Source organism: Mustela putorius, unplaced genomic scaffold, assembly GCF_011764305.1.
Source record: "Mustela putorius furo isolate JIRA1106 unplaced genomic scaffold, ASM1176430v1.1 tig00003853_pilon_pilon_pilon, whole genome shotgun sequence".
Lineage (NCBI taxonomy): Eukaryota > Metazoa > Chordata > Mammalia > Carnivora > Mustelidae > Mustela > Mustela putorius.
Genome location: NW_025422005.1, coordinates 8,581,392 through 8,599,645, shown reverse-complemented (window position 1 = coordinate 8,599,645; position 18,254 = coordinate 8,581,392). Strand labels below are relative to the sequence as shown.

General features: G+C 56.7%; 1 protein-coding gene across 4 annotated transcripts in view; it reads right to left on the bottom strand.

Moving 5' to 3' along the window:
- Window positions 1-470: 470 nt before the first annotated feature.
- The window catches only part of TNFRSF8 (TNF receptor superfamily member 8), a 62,238-nt gene continuing 44,454 nt past the window's right edge, over window positions 471-18,254 (bottom strand). For 3 of the 4 annotated variants that reach the window (XM_004741453.3, XM_045063761.1, XM_013048915.2), the window contains 7 exons: window positions 17,043-17,136; window positions 16,689-16,834; window positions 15,168-15,269; window positions 14,992-15,045; window positions 8,248-8,273; window positions 5,932-6,139; window positions 471-2,446 (listed from right to left, as the gene is read on the bottom strand). In XM_004741453.3, the coding sequence (XP_004741510.1) occupies window positions 2,202-2,446; window positions 5,932-6,139; window positions 8,248-8,273; window positions 14,992-15,045; window positions 15,168-15,269; window positions 16,689-16,834; window positions 17,043-17,136 (875 nt within the window). In that variant the 3' untranslated portion in view covers window positions 471-2,201. The remainder of the gene's footprint in view (window positions 2,447-5,931; window positions 6,140-8,247; window positions 8,274-14,991; window positions 15,046-15,167; window positions 15,270-16,688; window positions 16,835-17,042; window positions 17,137-18,254) is intronic. The other variant, XM_045063760.1, reaches the window with a different exon arrangement.

The following is an 18,254-nucleotide window of genomic DNA, read 5'->3' as shown; positions in this document are numbered from 1 at the left end:
GGGTGGGCCACAGAGAGGCCCAGTATCTCTATCTGCAAATACCCACAGGAAGCCTTATGACAAGAGGTATTTTCTTTTAAATATCCTCAGAGGACAGGTCTTAGCCCAGGGAGTGGGAATTACGTGGAGGAAGGTTTGCCCCAGCAGCAGCAGGCTCCCTGCTGCAGACCTCTGGGTCCCAAGATGCCTCCCCCCTGGAGGGACTGGTAGGGACACTGGGAGACAAGTCAGTCGACAAGAGGCTCACTGTGGGGGCTACAAGAGGAGGGCTGGCAGCACCAGGACGGTCTCACTTGGCCCCAGAGGGGCTGGGGACCAAGCTGGGCACTCACCTCGACACAGGGCACAGAGCTCAGAAGCTGGCCGCCTAGGTAGTTGGGTGAAGGAGGACCCCCCGCCCCATTCTGGGGGAGAGGGACTGCCCAGACCCTTCCTGCTCAGATGTTCTCAAATATTCTCACTCTCAAAAATAGTTTCCTGAAACTTACAACTGGTATTTTTAAGGAACCTTACACATTTTCTGAGGATCAAAATTTCAGAGGATCAAAGGTTTTGTGAAGGGACTTTGGGCAAGGAAGTTCTTCATTTCTCCCAACAGGGGGACCGCATCTTCAAGTCAAGACTGCCAGGGTCCTGCTCAGCGGGGTGGGGCGTACTCAGGCCCCTTCCAGCCAGAGCTCCAGGCACAGGCACCCCGGCCGTTCCCGCACGGCACATCTGGGCAAATACTGTCCTTCACATGGCAACGTCTTCAGGTTCCGACGTGAGTCCCTCTCGGTGTCCTAGCCCCTCCGAACATCTGAGCACTTTCAGAAACTACCCTGTGATTCCTGGCCCAGCCCCAACTTCCTCCAGAGAATGAGCAAGCTGGCGGGTAAACGGCCTGGACTCCAGCGGGTGAATTCCTGGGGCCTGCAGGCAGCTGAGGTGGAATGGCCTGAGCTGTGGGCAGCCCCATCCTCTGCCCACACATCCCTCTCCAAGGCTGGCTCATGTTTGTTCACATGAGTCTGAAAGCCCTGGGGAGAGCAGGCCAGCCAGACCCAAGTCAGGACAGCTTTACTCCTTAACGTGAAATGCGAAAAGTCCTCAAGTCCAGACGGGACTACTAGTTTTTCTGAGAATCCGGAAGAAGGCAGGAAGTCTGGGCGAAACCGTGTTGCTTTCTGACATCCGTGTCCCAACCATGGGTGCTGAGCAGCTGGAGGGCAAGGGCAGGGCTGGGCCCACTGGGCTCCGGATGCATGGTAGGTGTGCGGAAGGCGCATCACCCTGGGACAGCAGAGGGGCCACAGAGCAGGCAGGCACCCAGGAAGGGCCCAGGGCTCCCCACCAGCAGGCTCCTCTGCAGGCAGCAGCTGGGTGGGCAGGGTCTCTGGCTGCGGGTGAGGCGCGGCAGCAGCTGAGCGTCTGGGTCCCAAGGAGCCTCCCGCGGAGGTGACAGCTGGGGACCTTGTGAAACAATCAGTGACCCCAGACACCTCGCCCACCGTGGGTCTACAGAATAGGAGGGGGCTGGCGGCACCAGGAGGGTTTCACTTGGCTCCGGCATGGCTAGGGGCCAGGTTGGGCAGTCACCTGGATGCGGGCGCAGAGCACAGCGGAAGGGGTTGCGGCGGGGGGGGGGGGTGGCTGTTGCCAAGGTGGGGCCAGCCCATGACGACTCGGCCCCTGACTTCCCTTCGACCCAGGACAAACCACCACAGGTGCTGGCTCAGTGCCCTCAGGGGCCACAGTACACTAACTGGGGGCTTCCAGCATGGTGGGAAGGTCTGGGGGGCGTCACTCCCACCGCCCAGGGTGAGAGCTGAAGGCACAGGGCCAGTGCCTCCCGGCCTCTGCCGTCAGTGAGCTCTGGCCCCCGTGGCGCGTGTCTGATGCTTGGGGCTCCGGGGGCAGTGGCAGGAGACAGGTGCCCAGTCCCTGCTGTCCGTCTGCCGCTCCAACAAACACTGCCATTCAGATCCCGCCCCTGGGTCGTCTCTCCTGCACAAGCCCAGGCTTCCCGAGGGTCTGGGCTGGGGGGCAGCAGGGCAGGGATGCAACGAGAGGCCCCTGGACCCCCCTTGCTCCAGGCTGCTCTACCCCTGGGTGCTGGAACCTCAGTTCTGGTCACAAGGGCTTCTGCCCCCAGCCTGGTGCCACCAGGGCCACCCTGGCTGGCACCCCACTGTCCGCTCAGCCCCAACCCAGGCCAGGCTTCATTTCTCCGTGACGGTCACGGGCAAGGAGGCCTCCTTTCCTTCCTCTTCCACCGAGAACATGGCGTCCCCACAGCTGTCCAGAGGCGGCTCTGTCTCCTGCTCTGGGAAGCGGGGGGCGTGGTCCACTTCCAGATCCTCCTCGAACTCAGGCCCCGCCGGCCCCACCAGCCCCCGGCCCTCGGGCACCTCAGTCCTCACAGTCCCCACAATCACTGTGTCAGCCTTCATGATGTAGATCTTCTCTGCAAGGCAAAAGGGAGGGTGAAGAGAGGGGACCGGGGCCCTCGCTGGGCAGGGCGAGGGGGCAGGGGGCGGTTCAGGTTCCAGCTCTGTCTCTCCTGCTATGTGGCTTCGGGCCCGCGACCCAGTCTCTGATGCACAGGCGGTCCCATCAACCTCACAGGTGTCCTGAGGCTCAAAGGACATAGAACAGCTACAAACTGTGTGCCGGACTGAAGGACTGGCCCGCTTGTGGGAGAGGCTCATGACCGCCCCAGCATTGAGGAGGGGATGGGGTAGGGAAGGAGAGAGCCGCGCTGGGGAGAAAATGAGCCCCGGGCAGAGAAGGGGGCGGCTGCAGCCCCACTGAGCAGCAGAGGCGGCCCGTCCAGACCCTTCCACACACGACTCCCGAGTCCTCACAACGCTGCCACGCAGCGGGCAGTCTGTTCTTGTCCCCGTGGACAGATAGAAAGAACCTGAAGCCCTGAAAGGTTAAATGACTGGCCCAAAGTCACCAGGCAGTTAGTGGAACTCTCAGCAGAAACTCCCACCCGACTGGCTACCCTTTCCACTCCCGTCCGCGAGCCTACATCAGACACCTGGGGGCGTGGGGGGCAACGTGTTCTGGTTGGCCTGGGCTGCTCCCGGTTTTCGTAGTGAAAGACCTTTTCAGTTCAGGTAAACCCAGACAGTTGACAGTCTGAGGAAGCTCAGGCCTGTTAATAATGAACAGCAGCCTGTGAGGCTTTGCTCGGGGCCAGATCTCAGTGTTTATTACTCATGGCCCGTGTCCCGCCTTCACAGCTGGGCCTGGCCGGTGCATGGTAGGGCTGCCTGTGCGTGCTGCTTGGAGGAATCGTGGCTCCTGAGAGGCAGGACCCTCTGCGGTCCTCACCATCATCTGCTGGGGATGGGGGAGGCACTTCAGAGGCTCAGGGGAGTTAAGGAAGCTGTCCAAGGAGCTGGGAAGGGAGAAGCCTGGCCTACACTCAGCCTAGCTTCTCTGATGGCCTTGAGCTCGGGACAGGGTCCCAGCTCCAGCAGCTTGGCTCTGGGACTCTCTCTGGAGTCTCAAGAGGGAACTTGACAGCAGGGGTGGAGCAGGGGGCTCCTGACCTGCCTCTCTGCGTCACCCAGTTACGCCCCTCTGATCCAGGAGCTCTCCAAAGATCCCTGGGGGCCTTACAGTGGCCACCCCATGCATCAAGCTAGTCCTTCTGTTTTGGCCTTTCACACTCCGGGAAAGAGGGAAGTGTTCAAAATAGCAGCGAGGACGAGAGAAAAGCTGCGAGTGTCGCAAGCTGTGGGTTGGGGGCCCCTCACACACCCCAAAAGAGAGAGCAGGGCCCCAGGCCCCGGCCAACACCCTCCACCGAGGCCTGTAGGCCCTTTGCCCCGGGAGCCTTTGCAGAGGGCCTAGGAAAGAGCGGGAGCCAGAGGGGGTGAGAGAGAAGGGACCGTGGGGAGGGCGAGAGGGCCCGGAGCAGCCAGACAGGGCTTGGAAGAGAAGACGAGGCACAGGGAACAGGGTGGGTTTGTCCGAAGAAGCCGAAGCCAGGGGCCAGGCTCTCCCTCCCTCACATTCCGAGGGTCCTGATTGCTCCAGCTCTATCCGTCATCACCTGCCCCACCCCCCAAGCTGGGAACAGAAAGGAGGGTCTTTCAGGGGCTGCTCGAACCTTCTATCCCACCCACGGCTCTAGAATCCAGGGAAGTTATCTTAGTGGCCTGGGAGGTGAGGGGCTCCCCCTGCCTGGTGCCCAGGGGCAGAGGGAGATAGCTCGGGCTGGGTGTGGTCCCCCCTGGGGTACTAGATGGGTTTTGTGGGGCAGGGGGTGCTCCTCGGGGATGGTGTCAGAAGGATGAAAGGTTCCCGAGCAAACCTCCAAGGCCCTCTCTCCCAACAACCCTGCTCACCAGCAAGGCTAGCAGGCGGTTGGAGCGGGCTGCCCACACCCCAGCCGTGCTGGAGCCCGGTACACCTGCCCCCGCAGCTCCGGACACTGCACTCAGCACAGATCCAAACGTTCAAGTTATGACTTCTTAGGAAATTTAGAGGAGATGCCTTGTGGGTGGTATTACCCCAAATAACACTCTTCTTAAATAAAACTTGCTGAGAGCTACAGCGCCAAAAGTTTTGGTTTCGTATGAAAGACCCTGGCCCAAAGAGTTCTACCCACCAATGCCTCCTGTAGAAATGTATAGGATGATTACAGATGCCTCTCTGGTATTATCCCGGCAATGCTTAACCCTCCAGAGAAGAAAAAGATGGAGCTCAGTAAGGCCTGCCCTCAGGGAGCTCACAGTCAGATGGGAGCGAGGCAGGGGGCAGAGGCCACAAACCCATTCATACTGCGGGAGGCTGAGGATACAGGGTCTGGAGGTCCGGGGTCTGAGGGAGCACAACAGAGGGGCATTGGTTTAGACAGGAGAGTGGAGAGGGCCAGGAAGACTTCCTGGAGGAGGAGGCAAATAAGCAGGGGTTTCAGGACATCAGGAATTGACTAGATTCAAAGGGGGAGTTGGCTGTCCCAGGTGAGGAGGCTGCTCCCGCAGAGAAGCTCTGAAGGGAGAGAGGGCTCTGTGAGCTCTGGAAACTGCCAGTGAGTGGGCAAAGCAGGCTGGAGGGTTCAGGAGGCAGGGGAGTCTGGTCGGTGGAGGCAGCTCGTGGGCAGTGACCGATATGAATGCCAGAATAAGAGTGCATCCTGGGATTCATCCTGACAGTGACCGGGAGTGCTGAAGTGGGGTGCAGAATGGACAGGCATGTATTTCGGTAGAAACACTCTGCTGTACCAGGACGGAGAGAAGCCGGAGAGGAGGCAGGGAGACTCTTGGGAGGCCAAAGCCGAAGGCCTGCCTCGGGTGGAGGGCGGCCGAGGCTCGGGAAGGGCTGGTCTCTGCAGAGGTGGGCCAGCCACGGGGTTCAGAGCCCCGCAAGTGTGGGATGGGGCCGGGTCCTGGCGCTGCCGCCCGCAGCTGTGTGACACGGACAATCTCCCCGCACCCACCCGACAGTGCCCTTGCCCCGGGTGTGAAAAGAAGAGGCAGGCACTGTCCTCAGAAGGCCACATGACGAGAGAGGACTTCCGTCCAGACAAGGGGCCAGTCTTGTTGTCACTGGAATGTCTCCTCCTGTCCCCGCAAAGGGCTCTTTGCTGGGGGTGGGGGAGGCGTTCACGGCTCACTTTAAAGTTGGCAGCCCCCCAGGCAGTGGGGAGCCCCTCTCCCCGACCCTCACCCGCCAACACAACTTCACAAGCGCCTGCAATGGCCCTGTGGGGGCCGGATCACTACTACACCCATTTTACAGAAAGTTAAACTGGGCTGCCAAGATGGAACAGGCTTTAAGTCTCTCACGAAAAGTTGTTCCTACTTACGAGGGTGGGCAGGGGAACCCACCCCCTCTTCACCAGGCCTTCCTGCCCCAGGGGGTCTGGGTCTCACTCCTCCTGCTCCCTCAGTTCTGAGCACACAGGGACCCCCCCCCAACCAGCAGACTCACCGATCCTGTTGTTGGTATGCTCCGAGGTCACCCGGGGGGGCTCGGGGAGGTCCCTGGGGGACGAGGGGCTCCCGGCGGGAGGGCTGGCTTCCAGCAGCCGCATGCTCTCTCGGCAGACTGCCCCGCCGGGGGAGGCCTCCGCAACCGGGGGGCTCAGCAAGCCCAGCTCTTCCGTGCCCGGCTCCACCACTGACACACTCTTCAGCTGCTGTGGGCACAGAGGTGGTGGAGTTGACAAAGGGTGCCCCCAACCACCCTGGGAAGCCCCCGTTTCTTCACCTCCAGACTCCAGTGAGTCTCCCTCTCTGCCTAAAGGTTGCCACACACCACCCACGGCTTCTCGGCGTGGAGAGCCTGGTGCCCTGTGCTGAGTTTCAGAAGTCCTGTTGCTTTTTACACCTACTAAATAACCAGAGCAGCCAGCATCCCCTACAGCGCTCACCGCGTGTGTGGCCTCAACACGTGTGAATCCTCACGACCGCCCTGTAAAGTGGCTAATACCAGCACCCTCCCACTTCACAGACCAGGAAACTGAGACCCAGAGGAGTCAGGGAATTCGCTCAAGGAAGTGTGCGGGCCAGCCCTCGAACCCCGGCACCTCGCTCTGGAATCCATGCTTATCAGCCTGTGTGGGTTAAGTGTGCACTCCAGGCCCACCGCAACTGCCCAGCCCTGACCTCCTGGGACGGCGACTGGTTACGATTACACTAACGTGTTCTAAAACCAGCTATGTCTTCAGTTAAACGGTGGTTTCGTTTTTGACTTTCATAGTTAAGTATAAAGGAAGAGTGGTCTCATGGAATGTTCTAACGCCTAATATGTACCTTCAGCCTTCAAAATGGAATGGGCTCGAGTGGTTCACAAAATAGAGCCACACAGCCATGACTGTCCTTTCACAATCATCTGAAGTCCGAGAGATGGCATTTTAAACAAGTTTCTATGAAACCATGGACTCTTGTGGCCAAACAATGTTTGATTATCTCACAATCATTAAATGCCTTTTTCATCAAATTTCCTGGTATTGTAATAGTCACTTATCTGACCCAAGCATATTTGTGAATGTGACCTCCCATAATTTGAAACTGAACTCACATTGTGGTTCTGGCTGTTGCATTAAGAAATTAAAGGACGGAAACCTCTCTCCATGTATGAATGTCTGAGTTGAAAGAAAGTCACGGAAAGATTGATAAATGGAAAAAACAATGGGTGAACCGTACACAGCTGAGATGTAGCCGCATGGAGTGTTTTGTCTTACCCCATCCCTCAGCCCCGGAGGGCAATACCCCTTGTCTTACCAAACCCCTCCCCACCCAGAGCGCTCCTGGAGGCTGGGCCCAGAGCAGGGCACCCAGTCCAGCCCGCTGAGGGCCAGGTGTCTGGGCCCCTCCCTGGTCACTGTCAGTCACCAGCAAAGCCCCTGGCCCAGCACCTGCCCACAGCAGGAAGCTCTTTGTCAAAGGCAGGTGAAGAAGTCCTTCCAGCTCAGGGCAACAGTGCAGGGTACCAGCTTTGAAGCCCCACAAACCAGGGTTCAAGTCATACCAGGGCTTGCGGATCTATTTTCCAATCGCGAACCCAGCTCTCCTGTCCGTGCCTAGGTTCCTTCTTTTGTAAAATGAACGACAGTACCAACCTTCGAGTGCCGTCAGGACCACCCGCGATAACTGAGGAGCATAGAGCGAGGAGCCTGCCTCATGGCAAGTGGTCCACACAGGATGGCTATGTGTTCACACTTTTTTTTTTTTTTTTTTGAGAAAGTGAGAAAGAGAGCATGTGCAGGAGAGGAGGGGCAGAGGAAAAGACGGAGAGAGAATCGAGAAGGCTCTATGCTCGGCACAGAGCTCGAGGTGGGGTTCGATCTCACAACCTGAAATCCCTCACAACCCTGAAAACCCTGACCTGACCTGAAACCAAGAGTTGGACGCTTCACCGACTGAGCCACCCAGACACCGCTGTGATGGCTGAGTTTTCAAAGAATCACGTTATGGATTTGTTTTCCCAGTGGAGTGAAGGAGAAAAGGGAAATGAGCCCATCTGGCACCCAGAGTAGCCCAAACCAAGTCCATGGTCTGCCAGACCCTTCTGGAAGTCCCCGGCAGGATGAGCCAGGAGCCAGAGACTACTGAGGGGGTGGGGCTCCCCGTCTGTGCTCAGGACACCCCCCCGTGGAGCAGACCCAGCTTGAACTTGCAGGGGGAGCTCACACCCCCATCACCGTGGGAGGGGAGGGACCCACCAGCAGCTCTCAGAACCAGGGGAACAGTCCGATTTAGGGGCACAGAAGTGAGGGAGGCAGGACGACAAACGGCTACTTACTGTCGGGTTCCTCCCAGGCCTGGAATCTGCAAAAAGAAAAAGAGTAGTGACTTCACCAAGGAGAGTCTGGCAGCTGCCTGGTCTGCCCAGCCCACGTATGGGAGGCAGTGACATCTGTTCGACACTCAGGCTGGACGGCAGGGGACAGTTACAGAACCCTCGCCCATGCCTGGACACGGAGGCTCACTTCCCAGCGCTCGCCTCAGCAGTAGCTGTGGGAGGACTGGGAACCACCTCTCCCCCAGTCAGGAAGCCAACCAGGGCACCAGACTCCTTCTCCAGTCTCCCACCCCACTCAGGCACAGGAGAGGTTCGGGAGCGGCACGCACCGCAGCTGGAGCCGAGGAGACGGCCTATGCTGTCTCAGGACTTGGTTTGGGGCTGCCCCCACTCCCTTGCAGCCCCCAGGGTCTAGAGAACTCAGAACTCCCTGGAGCGCCATGCAAAACTCCCACAGAGGACCTCAAACCTGGGTGGGGGCAGATGACTCATCCTGAGGACCTTTGCTAAAACCCACACTGGACACACCCAGCGTCAATCGACCCTGAAGGCCTTTGGTGGGAGATGGGGTTTTTTATTACGCGTGCGGAAAGATCCCATGTGACCACCTTTGAGGAGGACAGCGGCTCGTCACCATCAACGCTTACCATCCCTCCGCGGGGCTCAGGAGGGGCTGATTCACTGATTCTTAGGCTGCAACTTTACCTTCTCATCCCAAACCCCCACCATCCACACCAGCACTTCTCTCATATCAAATATGGGGCCAGGACACGGCTAAGCATAGGTTGACATTTACCCATGGCCCATTGGCCACCTGACAAGGCAGGAGATTCGGCGCCCAGGAATCTGGTCTACACTGGGCAAATCAACTCCCAGCGTAGACCGTCATCGGGACACACAGCCCTTGAGGAGTCCTGAGGAGGCCCTCTTGGAGACTTGGAAGTGTTGTTCCAAGCTGCCGTTAGGCATGCATACCTGACCAGAGAAATCTGCTCTGGAAATGCCAGTGAGCTGCATCATCTCCAGAACATTCTGACCTCAGCAACTCTGGGAACCATCAGCCCTGATCCTAGCTGAAACACCCACTGGAGGCCAACCAACTAGGATACTACTAGTAAGACAAGAGGTTTGAACATGCTGTGTAGATATTAGGTCAGTTGGGGGGACACACTTTCATGTGCTTGTAAGTGATTATCAGCATGTAAAATGTGTCTAAGGTCTAAAGAGGAAATGAATGATGGTCAAAAAAAGAACATGTATAAAATGACACAATTTTGGATTCTTTCCTCTTCTTCTTCTTCTTTTTTTTTTTTTTTTAAGAGAGAGACAGTGAGAGTGTGGGGGTTGGGAGAGAGGGAGAGAGAAAATCTCTCTTAAGCAGGCTCCATGCCCAGCATAGGGCCCGACACAGGGCTGGATCTCAGCCTTGAGATCATGACCTGAGCTGAAATCAGGAGTTGGATGCTTGACCATCAGAGCCACCCAGGTACCCCACCTGGAGTCTTGATTTAACAAATGTTAAAGTTTCCTTCGTCTGGTAACTGATGCTCCCAGCAGAGTGGTCACCTTGGGAGAATATGGTTCATTCCCGCTGGGAGGCCCCTGTTACCCAAGCGATCCCTTCGAGAAATGCTCTCTGGCCTGAGGCACATTCTTTTAAATGATGTCAGTGAAGACTAATTTTTCCCTTTTGAGAGTAATGTTGACTTTTGCAAATAGCCAGCTGTGGTTTAGGTGGCCAGGGGGAAAGAGTGTGACAAAGTAACAAGATAAAATAAAATAAATAAAAGTGATAAAACTCAGTCTTGGAAAGGATGTGAGTAAAAAGGAACACCATGGCTCATGCCCTGTGAACGGGTTCCATGTTTCTCAAGAGCCATCTGGCAGTGAAAACCTCACACTCTTTGACCTAGTAAATCCCACTTCAGGGACACACCCTCAGGAAATAACCCAAGAGAACACAACAAGGCTGTCCGCAGAGGTGGTAGTTATAATCAAAAAACTGAAAGCAAACCAGATGACAAACAATGAGGCAGCTTGGCAGTCTTGAAGCAGAGCCCTTCCGAGCAAGGAAGCCCCAACACAACATCTCTCCACCTTCCCAGCTTTAGTTCTCGTGTCTGGAAAGTGGGACACAGCATGCCAACTCTGGAGGGTTTTTATGAAGATGAAATGAGACCCAAAACGCGAAGGTACCCAGTGATCAGTCCCACTGAGAGCACGCGCCTTGACATGATGTGGTAAGAACGATCCTGTGCCCATGTGGTCTTCCTCCCCCAAACCTGCCACCCCACTGTCACCAGGAAGAAAATATTATACAAATTCCCATCAAGGGGCATCCTGTACCTAACGGGCCAGCAGGCCTCAAAACTGCCAAGGCTGGGCACCTGGGTGGCTCAGTGGTTAAACATCTGCCTTCGGCTCAGGTCATGATCTCAGGGTCCTGGGATCGAGCCCCGCATCGGGCTCTCTGCTCAGCACAGAGCCTGCTTCTCTCTCTCTCTCTGCCTTGTCCCCTCCCCCAGCTCATGCATGCACGTGCACTCTCTCTCTCAAATAAATAAACAAAATCTTAAAAAAAAAAAAGGGTCTCTTACACACACATACAGAACACCTAAGTAACCCTAGAGTGTGGGCTGCAGTTGAAGGGAATGTATCAGTACGACCTCAGCTACCGGACAGATACACTGAGGCAAGCTGCGCGCAGTGGAGGCAGGAAGGACACCGGGTGTGCACAGAACTCTCTGAACTATCTTTTCAGATACTCTACGCATCTAAAATGGTTCTAAAATGTTAAGTCTGTTGAAAATTTTTAGAAATTTAAATGTGAGAAAGGGACCATTCCCAGGAGGCTGCGGGCCACGCGGCGGGCCCCGGGACACTAACGCAGCGGGCCCCGGGACACTAACGCAGCGGGCCCCGGGACACTAACGCAGCGGGCCCCAGGACACTAATGCGGCGCTCATCACGCCAAAGAGAAAACCAGCACGTGACACTGACTCTTGGGAACAAGCATAAAACAATAGAAAGGTGAAAAGACCGAATCCAGAGGTACCAATGTCTATCTACAGGTGCCTGACAACCCACGTGTGTACTTTGATAAAAACCCAGGACAAACTGTGCTGAGAACAGAGGTCAGATTTCCTAAGTGTGCATCCTGGAAAAATGTGGCTTTAGTCCACGGTCTTCATTATCGGTTTCCTCGCTTGGGGGAGTAACTACGATCTTTTCGTAAACGCGTCTGGCACCCGAGGACACGAGTCCAGGGACACACGAGACGTTGGTGGCCCCCCCGGGGACAACTGCATGGTTTCCCCAGGGCTGCCGTGAAGGCCACTCCAGCCGACCCTGTGAGTTCCCACACCGATGCCAGCACTCCCGTCCGCCCCAGCCCCTGCCCCCTCTCAGTGCCAGCTCCCATCCGGCCTGGGGGCCCCGCTGCCGTGGGAAGCGGAACAGACCCGAGGAAGGAGGCTCAGCCAGGCTTTGGCAACGGCACCCCAAGGTTCAGATCTGGCTCATGGGAGACACAGCTGATTCCAGGGTGAAGGCAGAGAAGGACCAGGTAAGTTAGGATCGTCTTAAAGAAGTGCTCAGAACACAGGAGGACGCCAGCGCCAACTTCAAGGGCCGAATCTGAACATTAACTCAATAATGATGGCAAGAGAATAAGACAGAAAGCCACGAGTGCATGCAGATATAAATAGAGACGACGAAGAAGAAAGTGTGATGAGGAACCGGTTATTCAGAGAGCCTCGCAATTGCTCCCCCGAAAGCACTTACTCCTTGCCAAGGAGAAAAGAACAGCCTCGTGCCAGAGCGGCCTGGGAGGCAGTGCTGGCATCAAGTGCTCCCAGCCAGCCACGCCGGGAAAGGGACCAACCGGCTGGAAACTGGCAGGACGGCCGCCACCTGGGGAGCTCAGCAGCCCTGCTGGGATCTTCCCGCCACCAGAGACACACAACCTGACTCCACTCTCCCATCACAAGGACTGCACCGGGCAAACCCAAGGGGAGGGACGGCCAAGTCAGTGGGGAGATGCTCAAAGGTAGCCAGGTCACAAACGTGACGGAAAAAACAGGAATGGACCCAGACTGAAGGAAACTCAAGAGATGTGACAACCAGAAGCAACATGGAGTCCTGAACTGGATTCTGCTGCTGTGGAGGACATGGCTGGGACAAAGGAAGGATCTTGAGTGGGGTCTGAGAATTCGTCGGTGGTAACGCACCAGTGTGAATTCTCTGATTTTGGTGGCGTCCCTGTGTTGTATAAAAATACACCTTGTTTGCATGAACACACACTATAAAGTATGATAAGGCATCAAGATACTCACTCGCCACAAAAAGTTTAGAAAAATTAGTTCTTTGCATTTCCTTGTGACTCTATCCTAAGCTTGAAATTATTTCAAAACAACAACAATGAACATTTAACAGATAAGGACTTTGGTGTTCATTAAAATGAAGAAGTTTAGTCTGAGTTTCTCAACCAGGCACAATTCCGACCTCAGACTGTTCTTAACCAACTGAGCCACCCAGGCGTCCCAAAGATTTGCTGATGGTTACAGAACAATTGTCAGAACTGGGATTCGAACCCAGGCAGGCAGCCTTCAGAGACTTTGGACTTAACCGTTTTGCTATAGGGAAGGCAGAGCAGACTGTTCTTAACCGACTAGTCTTAAACAAGCTCCTCGACCTTCCTGTGGACCTGGTTTCTCATCTGGGAAATGGGGACAAAAGCTGCAAGTGCCTCCCAGGTCCACTGTGCACCTGGGCTCTGCTGCCGAGGACACGGGCCACAACGTGGAACGGACTCGAGAGACAGCTGGCAGGCGCCGGAGCTCCAGGGCAGGGAGGGCTGGGGCGCGCATCCCCACCTGGCCAGCCGTCGGTCCCGTGACGCACCTGACGCTCATCTAAACGCCAGAGGGAGTGAGGACCCGTTTCTGGACCCAGCACTTGGACCACGATTTGAACACGCGAATGAGCCAGCAAGTGAACGGACGCTCCCTCGCCCCTTCGGGCCCCACTGCTCTGGGGGGGATCGGGGCATCGACACCCTCTGTCCATTCTCATCCTGAGTCCTGGGCGCTTATCCTGGCTTCGCCTTCCATCCAGCTCAGGCCGGGAACCCAGACCCCGCCAGGGACCCACCGGAAGCCAGAGGGCCAGAAATAGCCCCAAACAGGATGGCTGCCACTGAGTCTCAGGGCTTGGTTTCTTGTAGGTCTAACTTCTTCAGGGAAGGTGCTTTTCTGTCTCTCTCTATTTTTCTCTGTGGCAAAACTGCCATCACGAAGGTTTGAAGAAAAAAATAAACTGACAGCAATGGAAATTCTAATACTAGAAAAATGTCAAGAAAGCAAACATGGGTTTCAATGAGACATTAAGGCTGACAGCTCATGGAAAAAGGCTTGAAACTATCAAAACACAAAAACCCCCCTTGCTAAGATCACAGCAGGTGCTTGTGAAACTCATCAAGTTTGAAACAGGTCTCGGTGGACGGGTTTTGTGCCCAAGTCCAAAAGCTGGCGGCAGTGAGGGTCTCCAAGGGTCCTGGGGAGATGGGGGGCAAGAGGGCCATGACCTGGCCACTGGGCTCCTGTGTGGACACTGGAGAAAGCACGAAGCTTGAGGGGAGGGCGGCAGAGGGGACAGGTCCGAGCCCTCCACAAACAAAGCCCACGATCTCGAGGACCAGTGCCTGAGTCTTGAGTCTCACCAGCTGTGTGGCCCCCGCCAGCTACCCACTTTTGGGACTTGACCCCTCCTTATGGAATGGAGATCATCACCCATCTCCCTTGGGGTTCATGGTGGGACCCTCTATGGGAGCCTGCCTTGAAACCAGAAAGGGAAGTTCACTCCTTCCCCCCTTGGGTCGGGGCCCAGCACACAGTAGGTGCTCAATCAGTGCTTGTGGAGTGCTGGCGAGACCTTGTCCTGCCTGAAAGGGCTGCACAGGGGAGAAGAGGCACGTGGCAAGGATGGCTGGGACCCACCCCCCATCCCCCCACCCGCCAACACACACACACACACACACACACACACACACACACACACGCACTCACACCCAGGTGAGGGCTGGAAATAGGTCAGGGGCTCTGGCAGGCGGTCTGCAAAAGTTGGCCTGGAAGCAGGGCCAGAGAAGGCTTTCGAACAGCCTAGAAATCAGAAGGCCCTGAGATGCCTGGTGAGGAAAGCAGCCTCCAACACGGGCTGGCCTGTTGGCCAACATCGACCCTCAGCTGCACACAGTCCCCGCCTCAACTGAGCCGCACGGCCGCCATCTGAGGCAGACCTTGCCACCCCCCTTCACAGTGAGGACACTGAGGCAGAGGAATGATGAAACTCACCAGAGCCATGCAGCTCAGAAGTGGTAGAACAGGATTCCAGCCCTATCAGCCTGCCCTACAGACCCCACAGCCCTGGCTGCCAGCAGGAGAGGGGCACAGAGTGGCGGGGAGCAGGGGGAAGGGGCAGAGAGGCCAGAAAGGAAGGGAGGGCATCCAGAAATGCCTCTCCAGGGGGTGGGCACTGTGGAGGGAAGAACGAAAGATGAGATGGATCTTAGACCTTCCTGCTAACCCGCCCTCCGAATGCCACGGAGGACTGTGGAGGACGGTTCCCGACCGCACTGCATTCCCCTTACCAATAAGCCTGTTGCAGAAAGGGAGCCCCAGACCCAGGGCCCAGAGCTGCTGTGTCCCTGTGGCCCGAGGAGCCCCCTCTGGACATCTGGACACTTACCTGCAGGCTCCAGCTTGGGCCGGAAGGTCTGGACAGGGTAGCACGGGTAGAGCTCTGAAAAGACAGCGGAGTTGGCTGGAGAGCCTCGGCAGCGCCCCCCCGGGGCAGCACAGAGCCCGGGCTGGCCTAGCACAGAGCCCCTGCCCTCCCCCAGGCCCCAAGACCCATGTACTCACTCTGCTGAATCCACTTCCGGCAGGCCCTCCGGTGGCACAGGAGGAAGGACACGGAGCCCAAGACCACCACCAGTAGCACGACCATCCAGAAGAGCACGGGCCCTAGAACACAGAGGCAGCCCTGCTCCCTCTACCCTGATGCTGGGGGGCCTAGGAGCCTCCACTGCAAGCACCCCGGACGGTCCTCACCCTGGACTATGTTCTCCTCCTGGGGCACAGAAGCCATCGGGGCTGGCAGGACGTGGTCCTCCCCCAAGAGGGAACTGAGACCCAGACCCTCTGCCTCCCTGGTGCAGCCTTATCCACCTGCCCTCCCTCCCCTGGCTCGACGGATCCCGTCAGGACAGGTAAATGGTTGACAGAAGAACAAGCCATTCCTGGACAGTGAGAAATTGAGGAGTCGAGGAGCCGGAAGGAAGGCGCCAAGGTCCAGAAGAATACAGTCTGCGGAGGAGGGCCCCTGCCAGGCACGGCCCAGAGGCGGGGGGTGGGGGGGTTGGGGTGGGGGGGGCTGGGGTGGGGGCAGGCGAAGCAGCAAGGAGGGTGACGCGGGGCGTCTGGGAGGGCTCCAGCCCCCCTCCAGACGGGAAGATCCCCAAGGCAGGCAGGGGATCTTCTCTGCACACGCACCCACTCAGCACCTCTTTCCTGAATACCACGCAGGCACCATTACCATCTCCTTTTACAAACGAGGGAAACTGAGGCTTGTGAAGTAACTCACTAAAATGGCAAAGGGCAAACCCCAAGAATCACGGCTTGGGCCAGGCCGGGCCAGGCCAGGCCAGGCAGCTCCAGAACCCACACGCGTCACCGCTGTGTGGGTGTGTGTTTCTACAACTTCACTCAGTACTTGTTCCTTTTTATCTTTGGTTGCTTATGAAGATAGTTACTGTTACGTCCACGTTCAGATGTTAAAACGTAGTAGGTGCCATCTATGTGCTTCTCCAGCTTTAACGTGCATGCCGATCTCCTGGGACCATGTTGCAATACAGATTGTGGTTCCTGCGGCGGGGGTGGAGCCCAGAATTTTGCTCCTCTGACAAGTTGCTGATGCGACAAGTCCCAGACCACGCTTGAGCATGGCCAGCTGGAGGGCTGCCGCCACCTAGTGTTTGACACTAGAACTGCAAGCCCTACACCAAAGCCCCTTAGAATGTCCCCAAGGAGCCCCAAAAGGTGATAGCTACACGTACCCCACTGCTTACTGCCATGCGTGGTATGTGCGACAAAACTGAGGCTCAGAGGAATTAAGCAACTAGTCAAGGTCATGTCTTCATTGTCCAAGTGTTTTGTGAGTAGCAATTATGGGGCCACGGGGACAAAGCTCTGAGTACAAGCCCTGCCTGGAAGCGAGGAACAATCAAGAGCAAGTGACAGAGCCACAGCCCCAGCTCAAGAAGCCAGAAAGCTGGGGTCAGCCTTGGTCTCCCCCACCCAGTGGATGCTGCCACCCAGGGACAAGCCTCCCTCCTCCCGGCCCCCTGGGAGGCAGACCCGTCCTTTCTGGGAGGTAATGGTTACCTGAAACCAGAATGGGCCTTCCCGTGGAGGAGAAAGAGATGGGAGTGCTCGTTGATATGGGGGTGTCTCCCCAAGCGTGGGTGATGCCCCTTCCATGCTCCTTACTGATCTGGGGGTCTCCCGAGGAGACCAGAGGGGCAGAGGCACTGCCAGGAGAGAAGACAGAAGTAAGACTGATGGTGGAGATGGAGACAGGGAAGCACGTGTTCAGGGCTCAGGAATCGTTCCCAGTGATGCCAGCCCAGAGTGGTGCACACATCCTCCAGAATGACTTGTGACCTTGTCACAGAGATCCAGCCCAGGCCCCACCCCTACCTCCAGCCCAGATGCCCCCAGATAAGGCCAGGGAGTCACCTGGTGGACGTCTTGCTGTCCTCTGGGTTGGTGCTGCAATCAGGGTGGGCCTCAGGGGGAGGTGGCTCATGGGTGGCACCCCTTTCAGCTGTACCTGCAGGGAGAGGTCTTAGAATTGGTATCAAGGAGCCTTACCCAGCAGGACTGGAAACTTCTAGGGAGGGGGCCTGGTGAGGCCGTAAGGACACTGCAGCCAGGTAGACTCGGGCTGATGTCCTGACCCTCGTTCCTTCACCCCTTCCTTCCTTCCCTCCGTGCAACAACTCTTTGCTGAGCACCTGCTATGTGTCAGGGACTGTGCTGACAGCTGGGATGGAGCAGTGAGCAAAAGAGACCAGATCCCTACTGTCAGGGGCTCATGGGCATGGTGGAGGGCTCACAGAGGTGACACGGGTGTCACACAAAGGTACACGGGCTCCCCGTAACACGGCACTTGAACGTGTCTGTCCAGGGAGGCTTCCCTCAAGGGAAGTGTGGGTGGGGCTATCTAAGCAGAGGAAATCAAAGACGGGGTGGCCCCAGGCCCCCTCGGTGGGGAAAGGAGGAGAGCAGGCGCATGGGAGAGGCCGGCGAGCCACACACTTGTGCATACGGCATTCTTCAAAGTAGCCAAAGGGTAGAAACAACCCCAATGTCCATCAACTGGACAAATAAGTAAGATGTAGTGCATCTGCACCCCAATACTGTGTGGCAATAAAAGGAACCATGCACTAAGACAAGCCGCAGAGCACAGAAGCCTCAAAAGGATCGTGTGCCGTGAGAGAAACCTGACACAGAGCACGGATTCAGGAAATGTCTGGAAAAGGTCCATCTAGAGGGACAGAGAGTAGGATGGGTCCTTGCCCAAGCTGGGGACGGATACGGGGATTGACTACCAAAGCCACAAGGTTTCGTAGATTGTAGTGATGGTTTTATAACTCTGTAAATGTCTTTACAGTCATTGAATTGCACACTTAAATCTACAGATCCTGGGGTATGTCAAGTGTACTGCAACAAAGCTGCTCTTAAAAACTGCTCCCCAAAGTGAGGATTTGGGATCAGTGCAGTAGATTACATCCTGGGACCGCCTCCTCAGATGGGGGAGGTCTGTGTCCCCACATCCCCAATGCCATGGAGCAGGATGGAAGGAACAGAGTGACTGTCCCCAGCCTGGGCCATTCTGCACTCCTGCACGGGCTGTAAGGAGAGGATGCTCTGGGCAGGTAGTGGCCG